Source organism: Rattus norvegicus, chromosome 4 (assembly GCF_036323735.1).
Source record: "Rattus norvegicus strain BN/NHsdMcwi chromosome 4, GRCr8, whole genome shotgun sequence".
Lineage (NCBI taxonomy): Eukaryota > Metazoa > Chordata > Mammalia > Rodentia > Muridae > Rattus > Rattus norvegicus.
In genome coordinates this window covers 106882383-106895999 of record NC_086022.1, presented here as the reverse complement: position 1 = coordinate 106895999, position 13617 = coordinate 106882383, and the positions used below count along the sequence as shown (strand labels likewise).

Below are 13617 nucleotides of genomic sequence, written 5' to 3'. Positions count from 1 at the left end.
TACGGACTACATACACTTATCTCGACTTTCTGGTGAGCCGGTCACTGAAGGCCTACACGTACATAGGAGTTAAGTCTGATTCAGAGGCCTAAGGGCTGCATCTAGAATAATTAGGCAAATGCATACAAGGTTGTTACAGGCTCATTCGCTGAAGTTGCATGTCTTCCACAGAGCCATAGCATGCACACACACACACACACACACACACACACACACACACACAAAACCTTCCGTGCCCCACAACCCCACTCCACCAACCACCACCTCCACCACCACTACTGGAACAATAACAAGTCCTCACAATCATGTTCAAATCAAATGATAGATTTATTATCTGTCTCTGTTACACAGTAAGTGAAAATAGCTCAATTTAGGACATTCTAAAACATGCCTGGACTTCCCCTGTACTGAGAGACCAGGGTCAGGTGCCTGGGCTGCAGTCTGGACGGGCTCTCCAGTCTGTGAGATTTCCTCCACAGCCTTAAAATTCATGTCGTGTCCTTCAAAGCATCTTCCTCTTTTCAAATTCCTTCACAAACAGAAAAGAAAACAATGCAAATGTCCCTCACAGGAAAGTGATTTTCAAACTCTAGGTCACCTGGAGGACCCCAGCTCTACAGAGGTAAAATGCGTGGGAACAGGGATCTTGTCCAAAACCAGCTACTTTCCAATCCGCCTTTGCTGGTGTCAGCCTAAGCTATAGCCCCTTTTCCTTTAACCCCCGAAGCCAACAGGGAGGCTTTGCAATCCCTTACGTCTTCACTGCAGAGTCACTGCTCGGGGTTGATGGGCACCACCGATACTGCAAACCTATAATGCTGTGCACCCATACGCAAACGGTCCTTTAATAAGGCAATGAAGACTTCCTAAGGGACTAAAACGCAACACTAATTCATTTAGCATTTGGACAAGATGTTGAGAAGCTTAGAAATGCTTGAAACAAACAAATGCCCTACAGAGAAGGAACAGGTTAGTAGTCAGGCTGCACTAACAACCACCAACTGCCGCTCACTGGAGCAAAGCAGTGAGGCTCACAGAAAGCACTACACACACACGTCCTCAAACTGTACTAACCACCCACTTCCTCCAACCACTAAGGAATATGCTATTCAGAGCAGATGTGCAAGGACTTGATCAAACAAGCAGTCTGGTTTTGAATCCCTAGGATGAGGGCAAAGTTCACAACAAAGCAGAGTTCTTGAATTCTCTGGAAACTGTTCCCACCCAGGAAAATAATTGGTGCCTATTTTCAGCTTAAGAGACAGGGTTTTGTTGTTAGGCGATAAATATCATCATGAGCTGTTGTGGAAACCTTTTGTTTTGTTTTGTCCAGGTTAGAACTCTCATAGAGTAGAGAAGAAAGCAGAATGTAACAGGAGAGACCGTGATCCTCAAGCAGACATACTGACATCACCACAGAGACCACAGGAGCACGTCAACTGAGTGTGCACTAGTGTCCTATCAGAAGGAGAGGCAAAGACACAGCTGAGGTGCAGCTCCTCTCACCTGTGGGTACTGGACAGCACCACACAGCCACTCACAGCACAGCCCTGCCCTCCTCAGGCACCCACCCCCAGCACCTCTCTACTGCCTGCTTCTTTGCTGAACTGCAGACCCTCTCTGGAAACAGACGCCTATGGAGTCAGGATGACTATATCCCAAGGGTTCCCCTGGACAACCCAAACATGAAACGCAAGGGTACAGCTCCTTCCACATCCCAGGCTGCAAATCAGGGTGCCCGCTACCTCTGAAATGCTGTGTACACCATGCCTTGTCAATGACAAAGTGGCAAATATCTACCTGTACATCAGGGCCTCATTACAGTAAGCCACGGAGAGAGAAGGAACCCAGCTACTGTGTGCTCACCTTATACATGCAGGTTCCCAGCTGTGCGGGGGACATGCTGACAATTACACCCGCACTCTGAAGAGCAGAGATCTTCTCTTTGGCGCCACCTTTTCCTCCAGCAATAATCGCCCCTGCGTGGCCCATCCTTCTGCCAGGAGGAGCAGTTATACCAGCAATGAAGGACACTACAGGCTTGGCCTTTGGACCCTGGAGAGAGGCAGGGGAGGAGGTTGTAAATGCTTGGAGAGTAAGTCAAATCTGTGACTGCTGGCAAGCAGTAAGTGGCTTGGGAAGGGAAAGCTCAACCATCACTCAACACAAACACTGAGTATTCCCCTCCAAGAGACTCAAGCTCCACACCGACACAGAAGTCCCTCCTATCAGCCAGGCGGCACGCCATGAACTGTTATACACACACTCACCCAAACCTTTCTTTTGATAAATAAAAACCATACATTGCTTTTTACCTGAAAATTGTGTTTTACGACTTGTGACAATAACTTAAGATCAATCAGCTTATTTTACTTCACATCTTGAGTTGTTATTATAATTCTCATCCTTCATAAATGTCCTCAAAGAAAAAGACCAGGGGTGATGGGACACAGGGAAAGACTCAAGACTTGCACTCAATTTCCCACTAAGGCTGCAAGTCCATGGACCACACACATCACTGACACAGACCTGGACTTCCTTAAATTTGAAGTATGGGCGATAGTCACTAATTCTCTTTACTTTAAAATTCTACACTAAGAAAAATGATCAAGGTTGACTTTATGCAACAAAAATGCATTCCAGCACACAAACTTACATAAAAGCTTACATATCAATCCATTATAAAATGCCACACAGCAATACAAGACTATTTATGATAGGTTTCACAATGAATCCAGGGAGAACAGGTCTGTGGAAGGCAGAACTCTGGCAGCATGGAATCCAGAGCTTCATTCAATCACTCCTGTCTCCTAACTGCCCCACACATGAACACAGCAGCAGCTCTCAAGTCATTTGGGATGTGGACCCTGGATACTTAGAAAGTTACTGAAGATTCAAAGCACTTTTGTTCATATAAATGAACAAAGTCCATCTGAATATGAAACCTCTGAATATCAATGCCATGGCACTAATTCTGAGCTATTTATTCTAAAAAGTAATATCCTATAACACTTACTATATTAAAAATTACAACTGAGGGCCAGGGAAATGGCTCAGCCACTGAGGGCACTTGCCCTGTGGGCCTGATGATCTGCGTGCACTCCCTGGAACCCATATAAAGGTGGAAGGAAACTCCATAAAGTTGTCCAGTGACATCCACATGAATGCTACAGTATGTGGGGACACACTCACACACCAAAACCTAAAACCAAGTTCAGTAGATATTTATGAATTCACTAAAAAAAAATCCAACTTTTTAAAAAAGGTCTAAAATATTCCGGTGAGACAAGTAACACTTTACAACTCACTTCTACAACTCTGGCTGTTTAACTTAAAAGCTTTTGCAATTGCCCTGTTGTGGAAGCTTGTGGAGCTGACATACGAGGAAACCCAGCCTCAGACAGAGGGATGGGAAGGGATGGCACGCTTTAGCTGCCTCCCGGGAGCCTGTGCCCATTCTCTGACACCACACAAGCCTCTTCAGTGGTCACAAGCAATGCTGCCAACTACAGCAGCAGCAATGACCCTCTGTCCTTCTCCTTCTCAAGTCCCTCACCTGCCTCGGGGTCTCAGTGGGTCTTTGATCCACAGGGGTTTTATAAGACAGACTGTCAAATCAGAAAACACCAGTTCAGCAGATAAACTTATCTTCCATGCAGCCTTCCTAATGCTGAGACCCTTTAATACAGTTCCTCATGTGGTGACCCCAACCATAACATTATTTTCATTGCTACTTCATAATTGTAGTTTTGCTGCTGTCCTGAATCATAATGTAAATATTTTGGAGACAGACAGTCATTCTTTCAAGTTAGTGTTCACTGGAGGCGGCTGTTGAGCTCACCCAGCTGTGAGAGCACTCCCAGATCATCACAAGAGTCTAAAGGCTCACGATTTAATAAAATGACTAATTTTTGCTTCCCTAGGAAGATTCTTAAGGAAAGCTGACTTTCTTTTTAACCACAGACCCCTGCAGCTATCCCAGTGCTGAGTCCAGCAGGTTCTGCAGGTCTGATATGGCTGCTCTGGCCTGCCCACCACTCCCCCACACTCTTCCATGCTGGAAATGAAAGGACTCGGACTTCTCCTACTTGGCACTTTGCTCAAAATGCTCTCGCCTTCCTGGCATATAAGCAGCTTTTTCACCTACGATTGTCTCATCCTGCCCCTCCCACACCTCACCAATGCCCTGGGCTGACTGGCTTCTCAGGCCCTGCTCTGCCTCTTGCCACGCGTCTGTCACACACACACACACACACACACACACACACACACACACACACACACACGGCACACTGTGTGGTCTGCTTCCCATGTTCTCCTACCAAGCAAAGAGCTCCTTGAACATCAAAGTTTCCCTATGTTCCCTAAGCCCAGCACCACTGCAGTGCCTCAGAAACAGAATGAAAAGTCAACAGGTTCCAGCCATTCATCCCTCATGGTCCCTGCACAGATGACGAGAATCTCCAGCTTGACTGATATTCACTTCTACTCATCTCTTCCCTAAAGCCCCTAAAGTGACAATGCTATTGCACTGGGAAGGAAAGGATCATAAGCTTAGAGTGTCAGACGGAGTCAATGGAGATTTCTGAAGTGAGAAAAAATAGAATTACACAGCAGGGTAGTGTGGGGCGAGAACAGGACAGAGAGTGATGAGAAATACGGAAAGCCGCACACGGACTGGCTCTGAGGGCTCAGTGTACTCAGTACAGCCTGGGACCGCTATCACATCCTTCACAGTGTGCCTGCTCCAACCTTCAGCAGACACCGTTGGCTGTTATGTAACACTTTGTCTTAAGCTGCTTAACCTTCAACCATGAACACATCAGGGCCTTAAAATGAAATACACTAGCCCTGTAAAACCCAACCAGAAATAATAAGTGAAACAAGCATGCGTGTTTGTCCACTAAACTTATAAACTAGTTAAAGAATTCAGAGTTGGGCCCTAATACACTTTAGTATTCAATTTGACCGTGTAACATAGTATCTGATTTTTTTTTCCTAAAGAGAAAGCACTTTTTACTTAAGCTTACAAACTTTTCTGAACTTAAGACAGCAGGCTGGAGAGGTGGCTCAGAGGTTAAAAGCACTGGCTGCTCTTCCAGAGGACCTAGGGTTCAATTTCCAGCACACACACGGCAACTCACAACCGTCTGCAACTCCGGTTCCAGGGGATCTGACACCCTCACGCAGACAGGAATGCAGGCAAAACACCAATGCATGTGAAACACACATAAATAAACAATTTAAAAAAAGAAAAAAGACAGCCACTAACAATCCACCTTCCTCTCTTATGAGCACTCATCGGTGCTTTCTATGGCTGTGCCAAGGAGGACCAGCTCCCTGACATCCACGCCCTGAACATCAGATGGAGCACAGGTCTGAAGAGGCGGCAGCAGAGTCTGCAAGAACTAGAACATGTGCTGAATGGGGCCTGCAGTCACCCTTCCAGCGTGACCCCGTGAACGAACGACTTAAAAGAAGAGATGAATTTTCACTCACTGTTTCGGGGGGTTCCTTCAGTACACACTTGGCATGCTCCTCCACTGGACAAGCAAAGTGCACTCTGCTGACATCACTGTAGCCAGTAAGCAGTAAGCACAAGGGGGAGTAGGGCGAGACAACACTTCAAGGACTTACCTCAGTGACCTGCTTCCCCCAACTGGGCTCCTCTCCTCAAGTTTCAGAACCTCCACAGTGCTAGCAGCCAGGGACCAAGTCCTCCACTATGAGCTTATGCAGACACTTTACATCCAAAGTGTAATATGCATAGTGGGAAATCCTGATTGGCTTTATCCTGACACAAAAGGCACCCAGGCCTTGGGGAGAAGCCAGTGGCTGGAGAGCAGAGGCATCAGTGAGAGCATGACTGGGACTGTTCAAATGAGCAAGATGAGGCTCAGTGTGGAGGGACGCAGGGCACTCGAGCTGAGACCTTGGATCTGAAGTGATCAGTGTGCAGACAGAGGGTGAGAGCAGTCAAAGACAGCCCTGACCCACAAGATCCCCTAGAACTGGACTTGCAGATCAACATAAGCCACCATGTGTGTGTGGGAAACTGAACCCAGGACCTCTGCAAGAGCAGCCAGTGCTCTTAAGCTCTGAGCCACCTCTCCAGTCCCATGTCTCCTCTTGACTGACCTCCTCTCCAGTCCCCTCCCCCGCCGGAAGGCCTTCTGAAGAGCTCTTCTCACCATCGTCAGCAGAGAAGCACACTTGACTCAGGCATTGGACATTTCCTTCCTCAGCTCTCGGGCACATTTACCAAGGCACAGCCAGAGCAGGGATCCCAGCACTGTGGCACCTCCTCCCTCAGCCTCACCTCCCAGCAGAGAAGCGTAGGTCCCTCAGCTAACTGGCATAGTAATACAACAGCACATCACTCCAGCACATACTTAACTCAAGGCAGAGGCAACAGGGAAGACTTCCCCAGGAGCACACAGAGAGCTTTTCTACTTGATCTTTGATGCTGAGGGCTTTCTATAAGCAAACACTAATGCTAACAGGAGGCAAAAATCAGAGAAAGAGAGAAGAGAAAGGAGAAAGCCAAGGACATTTATTTTCCTTGGGATCTAGAGAAAGAACACTAGGGACAGCGGATGTGAGCCTCAAATGAATTCTGGGCTTCAGGCTTCTGGCTTCTGGCCTGAACTCTCTCCACTCAGTAAGAGGCCAACATTTCAGCTACACAATATTGGGTGATGCCTGTAGGGGAGGGTTCAAAGTGGAAAAGCCAGGAACAAATGAACTCAGACTCTAGAATATCCTGAGTGATATAGAATAAAAAGTCTAGGTTTAAAGTGAGTTTTTCATGTTTTTTGAGAAATGAAATCTGTGAAAAATAAAGATCCTCTGAAGCAAGGCCAGTGTCTGTCAGGGCAGACAGCTGCGGTCTAAACACAAACTCACTGAGTTATGCTCCTTCAGAAACTCCGCGGCATTTTCTTCAGCGTGACCACCAATTTCACCAATCAGTACGATGCCTTCTGTAGCTGGATCCTTCAGGAAGACGTCAAGGCAATCAATAAAATTAGTCCCATTAAAAGGGTCACCTCCAATGCCTGAGAAGATCAAAGGATGGCAATATCAGTCAAAAGTGTAAGGATAAAGCAAGGGATTTATATTAAGAAATGTTCTAACTCTGTTTTTATTCTCTGTACCATTTCTCTTTAATATTTTCAGATGAAGCACTGCTCTTCAACATTCAAACCTCTCAGAAAGGCTCATAGATGATACTGGATACAGGGAAATGGTGATGGTTTGCCCATGTTCACAAACCCAGTCCTCTTCATGTACCCCATAAAACTACTGCACACTGATAAGTGTGCCCCGAAAGACATGGGTGCTTGGGGCCATGCCTCTTACCACTCGTCCTTGATTCTATTCGTTGAACATGTACTTAATAAACCTGAAAACACTGCTCAGAAACAGAGAGCTTTTTGTATTATGTACAGCACAGGAAAAGATAAAACAATGAACAAATGTCTTTGCACAGAGAAATTCTTCACTAGGGTGCTGCAGAGAGACTGCTAAGTTTGAAGACTCTGTCCGTGAGCAACAGGGTGGGAGGTCCGTGGCCCTCATCCTGTGTTGAGAAATGGCAGCGTCTGCACACACGCAGGCCTCTCCTCTGGGCACATGCGTTCAGAATGAGAACTTGGACAGCCATGAGGCAAATGTGGCCTACTCTGCCTGCCTGCTGATGCTTTGTTTCTGCATTACAGACATACTGGGCTGAAGGTGACTTTTCACTCTCCTATGCATCTTTGAGAAATGGAGCTGAGGAGAGGAAACAGCACTGATTAGGAGACAGCCAGGGCCAGGTCTGTGCTCTGCTTCACAAGGGGTAGACGGGCCACTGCTGAGTCCCCAGCCTCTGTGCTACCTCTCTAAAGTGTCACAGAGAAGCCCTAGGGCATGTAGCCAGCCTCAGCCTTGATTCTGCCCAGTGAGGTAAACACTGCAGCCTCGGCTCAGAGGAGCAAAGAATTCAATAGTTGTAAAACACAGAACAGAACTGAGGTAACACAATGCCAAACTGAGGAGCCATTTCTTCACAGTAAGCGACGTCACTGAAGCTCTGGGCACATTGCCCGCCCTTTTGGTCACCTGTTGTACAATGTGCACTCTCAACCTAGAATCAGATCTTGAGAAACAGAAAGTGCCTCGCCAGCAAATTAACCCTGAGACCATAGCATCTCCTACTAAAAGCCATCTGGTGTCCCTGTCACTGTACCATTCCACGAGGATGCTAGACTCCGATAAAAGACTCTGGCCAAGCACTTACCAATACACAAGGACTGCCCCAATCCAACTTGGGTTGTTTGGTGAACTGCTTCATAAGTCAGAGTACCGGACCTGGACACGATACCTTAAAAGGAAGAGAGTGAAAGCTCTCAGACTGTGGGATGGCACACTGCCAGATGGTGATGAAACGAACAACACGAGTGTATATACAATTCCCATCACGGTTTGCCTCTTATCAATATAGTACCATCAAATGAAGACACAAAAGGAAGTATGTCATTAGTTAGGGTTGTTTTAGGACTTTGAAACCAATGCCAAGACAAAGAAACAAAAATACCTTAAAAGCCCTCTTCTGGGAATTTTTACAGAAAGGGTAATATTTATGGGCATAATCCTGCTTAAGGCAGTGAAACAGACTGGCTTTAGGTACCCCATCACTAAACCACAAAAAAACAAACAAAAAAACAGAATTAATTGTATTTAACAATACTATCTACCCACCCTGAAACTATTTTTCTAAGAATTTTCACACTATTTAGGTAAGCTCCCTCCTGATTCAGTCAGTCTCCCATTTAACTTCCTCACTGCATCAAGCCTGTGGTGAGAACACCTAACTTCACAACCAAGGAATATGGGAAACCAGCGGCTCACTGGGCTGCCTGTACTGCTCGCTCTGCCCTGCCCAAGGCAACTAGTCCCATGCAGTCGTCCATGCAGCACTTACCTCACAGCAAATGCAAGATACAGAGCGGAGAGCATAACTAACTTTAGTTGTTACAAGCCACTAAAAATTTTAGATGTTAATTAAGACATCAGCGCATGACTGAAGCTTGGCCAGCTTGGGCATGTTCATGGGCTACTGAATCTCCTCCTTTGGATAAGACCATCCTAAGCCCTATGGCCCTCCTACTAGGGCTAGGAGAACTCTTATCTGACTAAAACAAAAACCATGAGCATCAGCTAACCATGACCTCAGCTTCAGCGCAGCGTGTTCAGTCCTAGGCCAAGTGCAGCGTGTCTCAGCTGTCACCGTATACTCATGTTCACTGTGTATGCGATCTATGTAAACGCATCTCTCCATCCTATCACTCAGACGCACAGGGCTGCAGATTCTCCACATAAGACAGTAAAACTGGAAGCAAGCTTACTTACATGGACCTCCCACACACCACACACCACCCAGATGTTCTTCTCGGTGAGTTCCACTGAGCTCCCTGACAGCTTCACCTCGTGGGGAACTGCACTAACTCCCTAGCCCGACACAGATCTGGCCTACTCCCTAAATGCATTTCTGTGATTCTCCTAAAGGGCCTCACATTCCCATGCTTCCCTACTTTTTCATTCATTGTTTAAAATGGAGGGCTCACCTCCATCATCTGACAGAACCCACCAACTATGAATCCATGCCACACAGAAAGCATGCCTGCTATTTTCCCACACAAGCCCTTCCTGCACTGTCCCAAAGTAATGAGATGGGATCTGCTTCTCTCAGTCCCCCCAGCCCCTGTTTCTGCTTTCTATTGTCCCTATTTACAGTGGGATGTCCAGAAGTCACACCTCACATACCACAGTGTAACCCTAAGTATCTTCAGGTAAGAACAAGTATCAACAACGACGTCCTACTGCGATACCTGCTCTCATTTAACATTGATAGAACACTGCCCCGAGCTATTACAATAGAGAAACAATCAAGCCGAGTCAAAGTTAGCTGCAGAGAATCCAAATTCAAGACTAGACCAGCTAACTTTGAAATGTGGATTAAAATAAGGAAATTCGGTCAGTCCCATTTCCTTAAGGAACCAACCAAGTAACAATACAGTTCTCCCAAAGCATTTTGACAAAGTTTGTGAAATCCATGAAGCAAAATAAGTCTCAGATGGACACAGAAATAGTACTGACAAAAATGTTCCCGGCTCCCTCTTCCCAAGTGAACCTCCTGAGCAAGAGTAACGTTTGCCTTCAGATGGAATGGTGATCTTTCTCTTTGTGACCCCAAACTCATTTCTAATAATTTGGGGGCTCAGTCCAGGAATCTAGCTCACCTGAAAGAGTGCCTCAGCCCCCTCCTATGGGAAACACATCCTACCAATCTGTTTTGGAGGCTTTTGGGTACTGGACCTTTGGCATTCTCCAAGTCAGCAAAAGAATCCAGATTGGAAGTCTCTGGACAACACGGGAGAGTCAGCCCAAGGAAATCCCCAGGGGTCCAGGACTACTCTGTGCACAGGGCAAAGGGAAGAAATGCTGTGGGGACACCAAAGTAGTCGTGTGGTGGTCAGGGTCCTGGAGTTGAGACGTGCCTTTGGCATGAAACATCCCTAAAGGGGGTTGAGCACAACATAAACCAGGATGGGAAAATAATTCTAGGTTATCTTCAGTTCCCTCAGAGAACCTGGGAAACCTTGGGTCAGGTCTGCTGGAAGGAAGAAAGCCAGTCTTGTGACATGGTTAAGTCTTACTGCCTTATATGATGCCATCTGGCTGCTACTCTTCTAACTGGGTAAAAGTAGGATTGACTACTTTAACAAGTTGTTTCCCACAGACATTAAATTCCTGCCTACAAAGGCAGTCACAGCTCCATCTGCTCTCAGCCACATAACAAACACTCAAGTGGGGTAAAGGAGGCCATCAACAACCTATGCCTGGGGCAGAGGAAAAGCTAAGACACAACAGAAGTGCATGGTGTCCACAGTTATAATACGTGCAAAGCCACACAGGATGGATATCATGCTGCCTTTTAGCTGACTGCAACAGATTAAGGAGCATGTAAAGCAGACTGCAGGTTCATAACTCTGGAGACCAACATTGGAGGCCAAAGGAAAACAAGGAGTCCCACTGATGGAGGCTCTTATGAGCTCAACAAGAGATTCTAAAGAACTTGATTTGGACATTTAAAATCCTTTCCAGACTTCAGTCAAAACTTTCCTTTTCTCCCTACATTGGATGGTTGGAGTCTTTTAAATAGGCCCTCTGAAAGGGTACCCCAATACCACCATACCTGACACCCCAAATTCATCTGCAAGAAGCCAGATTAGTCATCTCAATCCCATAATGGAAGTTAGGATTACTTCTTCTGAGGGAACAGAGATGATAAGAACATGAGGTAGAAATGGTCAAGCTTCGGGTACAAAGATCCCAAGGACATGTAAGCTGTTTCTTTATTGACTAAAGCCAGAGATGTCCTCTTGGTAGCTTCATGCCTGCTAGAGGCCAAAGATAGTGAAAGGGCTTTGGGAGGGCTGATCTCTGATCTGGTCCTACACGATTCCCACTACATCTTTAGAAAAGCAGAATGTTAAGGCAGCGATGAGGGCCTATTAAGAGAAAGCCACTCCAGATAAAGAGAATGGCAATGTCTGGCCTGGATGCTGACCTAACACTCCAATGGGGCCAGGTAAATCTCCAGGCAAACAAACCACCCCTAGGAAGGTGGGCTCACCTTAAACAATGCTACTGAGAAACCTACCTCAGGATTAGCTACTTAGCCAGCTTCTTAATGAGTTTTAAGAAAACGGTGTTTATAAGAAAAACAAAGGATAAATACAAAAAGCAAACAGAAAAGAAAGAAAGCTGGACGGTGGTGGTGCATGCATTAATCTCGGGAGGAAGAGGGAAGCAGATCTGAGTTCAAGGCCAGCCCGGGCTACAGCGTGAGTTCCAAGACAGTCAGGGCTACATGAAGAAACCCTGTCTTGGTTAAAAAAGAAAGAAAGAAACAAGCAAACAAAAAGAAAGAAAGAAAGAAAGAAAGAAAGAAAGAAAGAAAGAAAGAAAGAAAGAAAGAAAGAGAGAAAGAAAGAAAGAAAAACGAGGATTGATAAGAAATGTCAAATATGCATCTTTTTAATCAAATCTTACAAAATTTATATTTTGGGGCAAGAAATTAAAATTCTTTCATCTCTCCCATCTTGAAAAACTTCTATGTGACTGTTTTAATCCTCCCCATCCAGTAAAAGTTTTGTTCATACAAAGGCCCAGATCTTTCTTTATTCTAGGAACTGAATGCACTGGAGCAGTGACCTTTTCTCCTTGGAGTGGTGACCCCTAGCCCCATCCCCCATCCCATTCTTTGCTCACTAGTCACTGGGTAGAATGTGAGGACAGACCCCAGGCAGCACATGGACAGGACAGGCAGCACCTGAGTTAGACTAAAAGCCACAGTCACTGCCTGCCTCTGTGCGTGTGCTCCTCCAAGTGCACCCCGATCCAGAGTAAAGACTGAGAAGGTTCTCTTTCACCTCGCACATCAGGCACATCACAATAAAAGCCAATGTGACACCGTTTCATCCCCAAAAGAGCAAGCCCCAGTCTGCTGGAGACAAGAACCCTGGAGGACAAAGGGTAACTAGGACTCTGCTGACAGAATACAAAACAGCACAGACATGTCTAGAATTATCTGGCAACTTCTTTAAAAGTCAAACATACTTCATGTATGTTCTTGTAAATGTCCATCAGAAATGAAGATGTATCCATAGCAAGGCCTGTATGGTAGCCTTATTCCTAACGCTCAAACCTGAAAACAGCCCAGATGACCACTAAGAAAATGGATAACAAATGGTGTTAAAGCCACAGAGCAGACGGCTGCTGAGCAGGACACAGAAAACAGAAGAACCCAGAGTCTGAGCAGAAAAGGATCACGACTTTCCTCCCCCAGATCCTCACTGGCTCTGCAGAACTACCACTGATCCTAATAGAGGCCCATTATATTTGAGATACATCACTGACTCATTGTAAGAAAAAAATTAATTTATTACAGAGACACATTTATTTACAGTCACAGTGACTATGAGTTGAGTTAGGAAAACGGAATTTTTATTTTTTAATCTATCAGAAAGTAACAAATTCACTCACCTATTCTTCCTTTCTTGTGAATGTGGCCAGGCATGATGCCGATTTTGCATTCTCCAGGCTGGAGGAAAGTAAATTTCAGTTTCAGAAAAGTTCCAAAGAAAATTCTAACTCCTAAGTGACACATGTGTGGGCGTGCACACACACACACACACACACACACACACACACGCATACACACATGCATACAAACACACACATGCATACACACACGCATACACACACGCATACACACATGGCTTTAATTAAAAGCCATAGCCTCATGACACACAAAATGTGGGCTTCCCTCCTGTCTTGCACTCACGTTGATGATACCGGGGCAGTTTGGCCCAATTAGCCTCGTCTTCCCCTGGCGTGTCAGCTTGTGCTTGACCCGCACCATGTCCTGCTGCGGAATACCTTCAGTAATGCACACAACCAAGGGAATCTCTGCGTCAATTGCTTCATTGATGGCGGCAGCAGCGAAAGGAGGAGGGACATAAATGACAGAAGCTGTCGCTCCTGTTTTCTCTTTGGCCTGAAACA

At 45.9% G+C, this 13617-nt stretch overlaps 1 protein-coding gene across 1 annotated transcript in view; it reads right to left on the bottom strand.

Moving 5' to 3' along the window:
* Window positions 1-313: 313 nt before the first annotated feature.
* Suclg1 (succinate-CoA ligase GDP/ADP-forming subunit alpha) overlaps window positions 314-13617 on the bottom strand; it is a 29358-nt gene continuing 16054 nt past the window's right edge. The window contains 6 exon segments of the mRNA NM_053752.2: window positions 314-529; window positions 1867-2055; window positions 6907-7058; window positions 8285-8368; window positions 13096-13153; window positions 13397-13609. Coding sequence (NP_446204.2) covers window positions 503-529; window positions 1867-2055; window positions 6907-7058; window positions 8285-8368; window positions 13096-13153; window positions 13397-13609 — 723 coding nt within the window. The 3' untranslated portion in view covers window positions 314-502.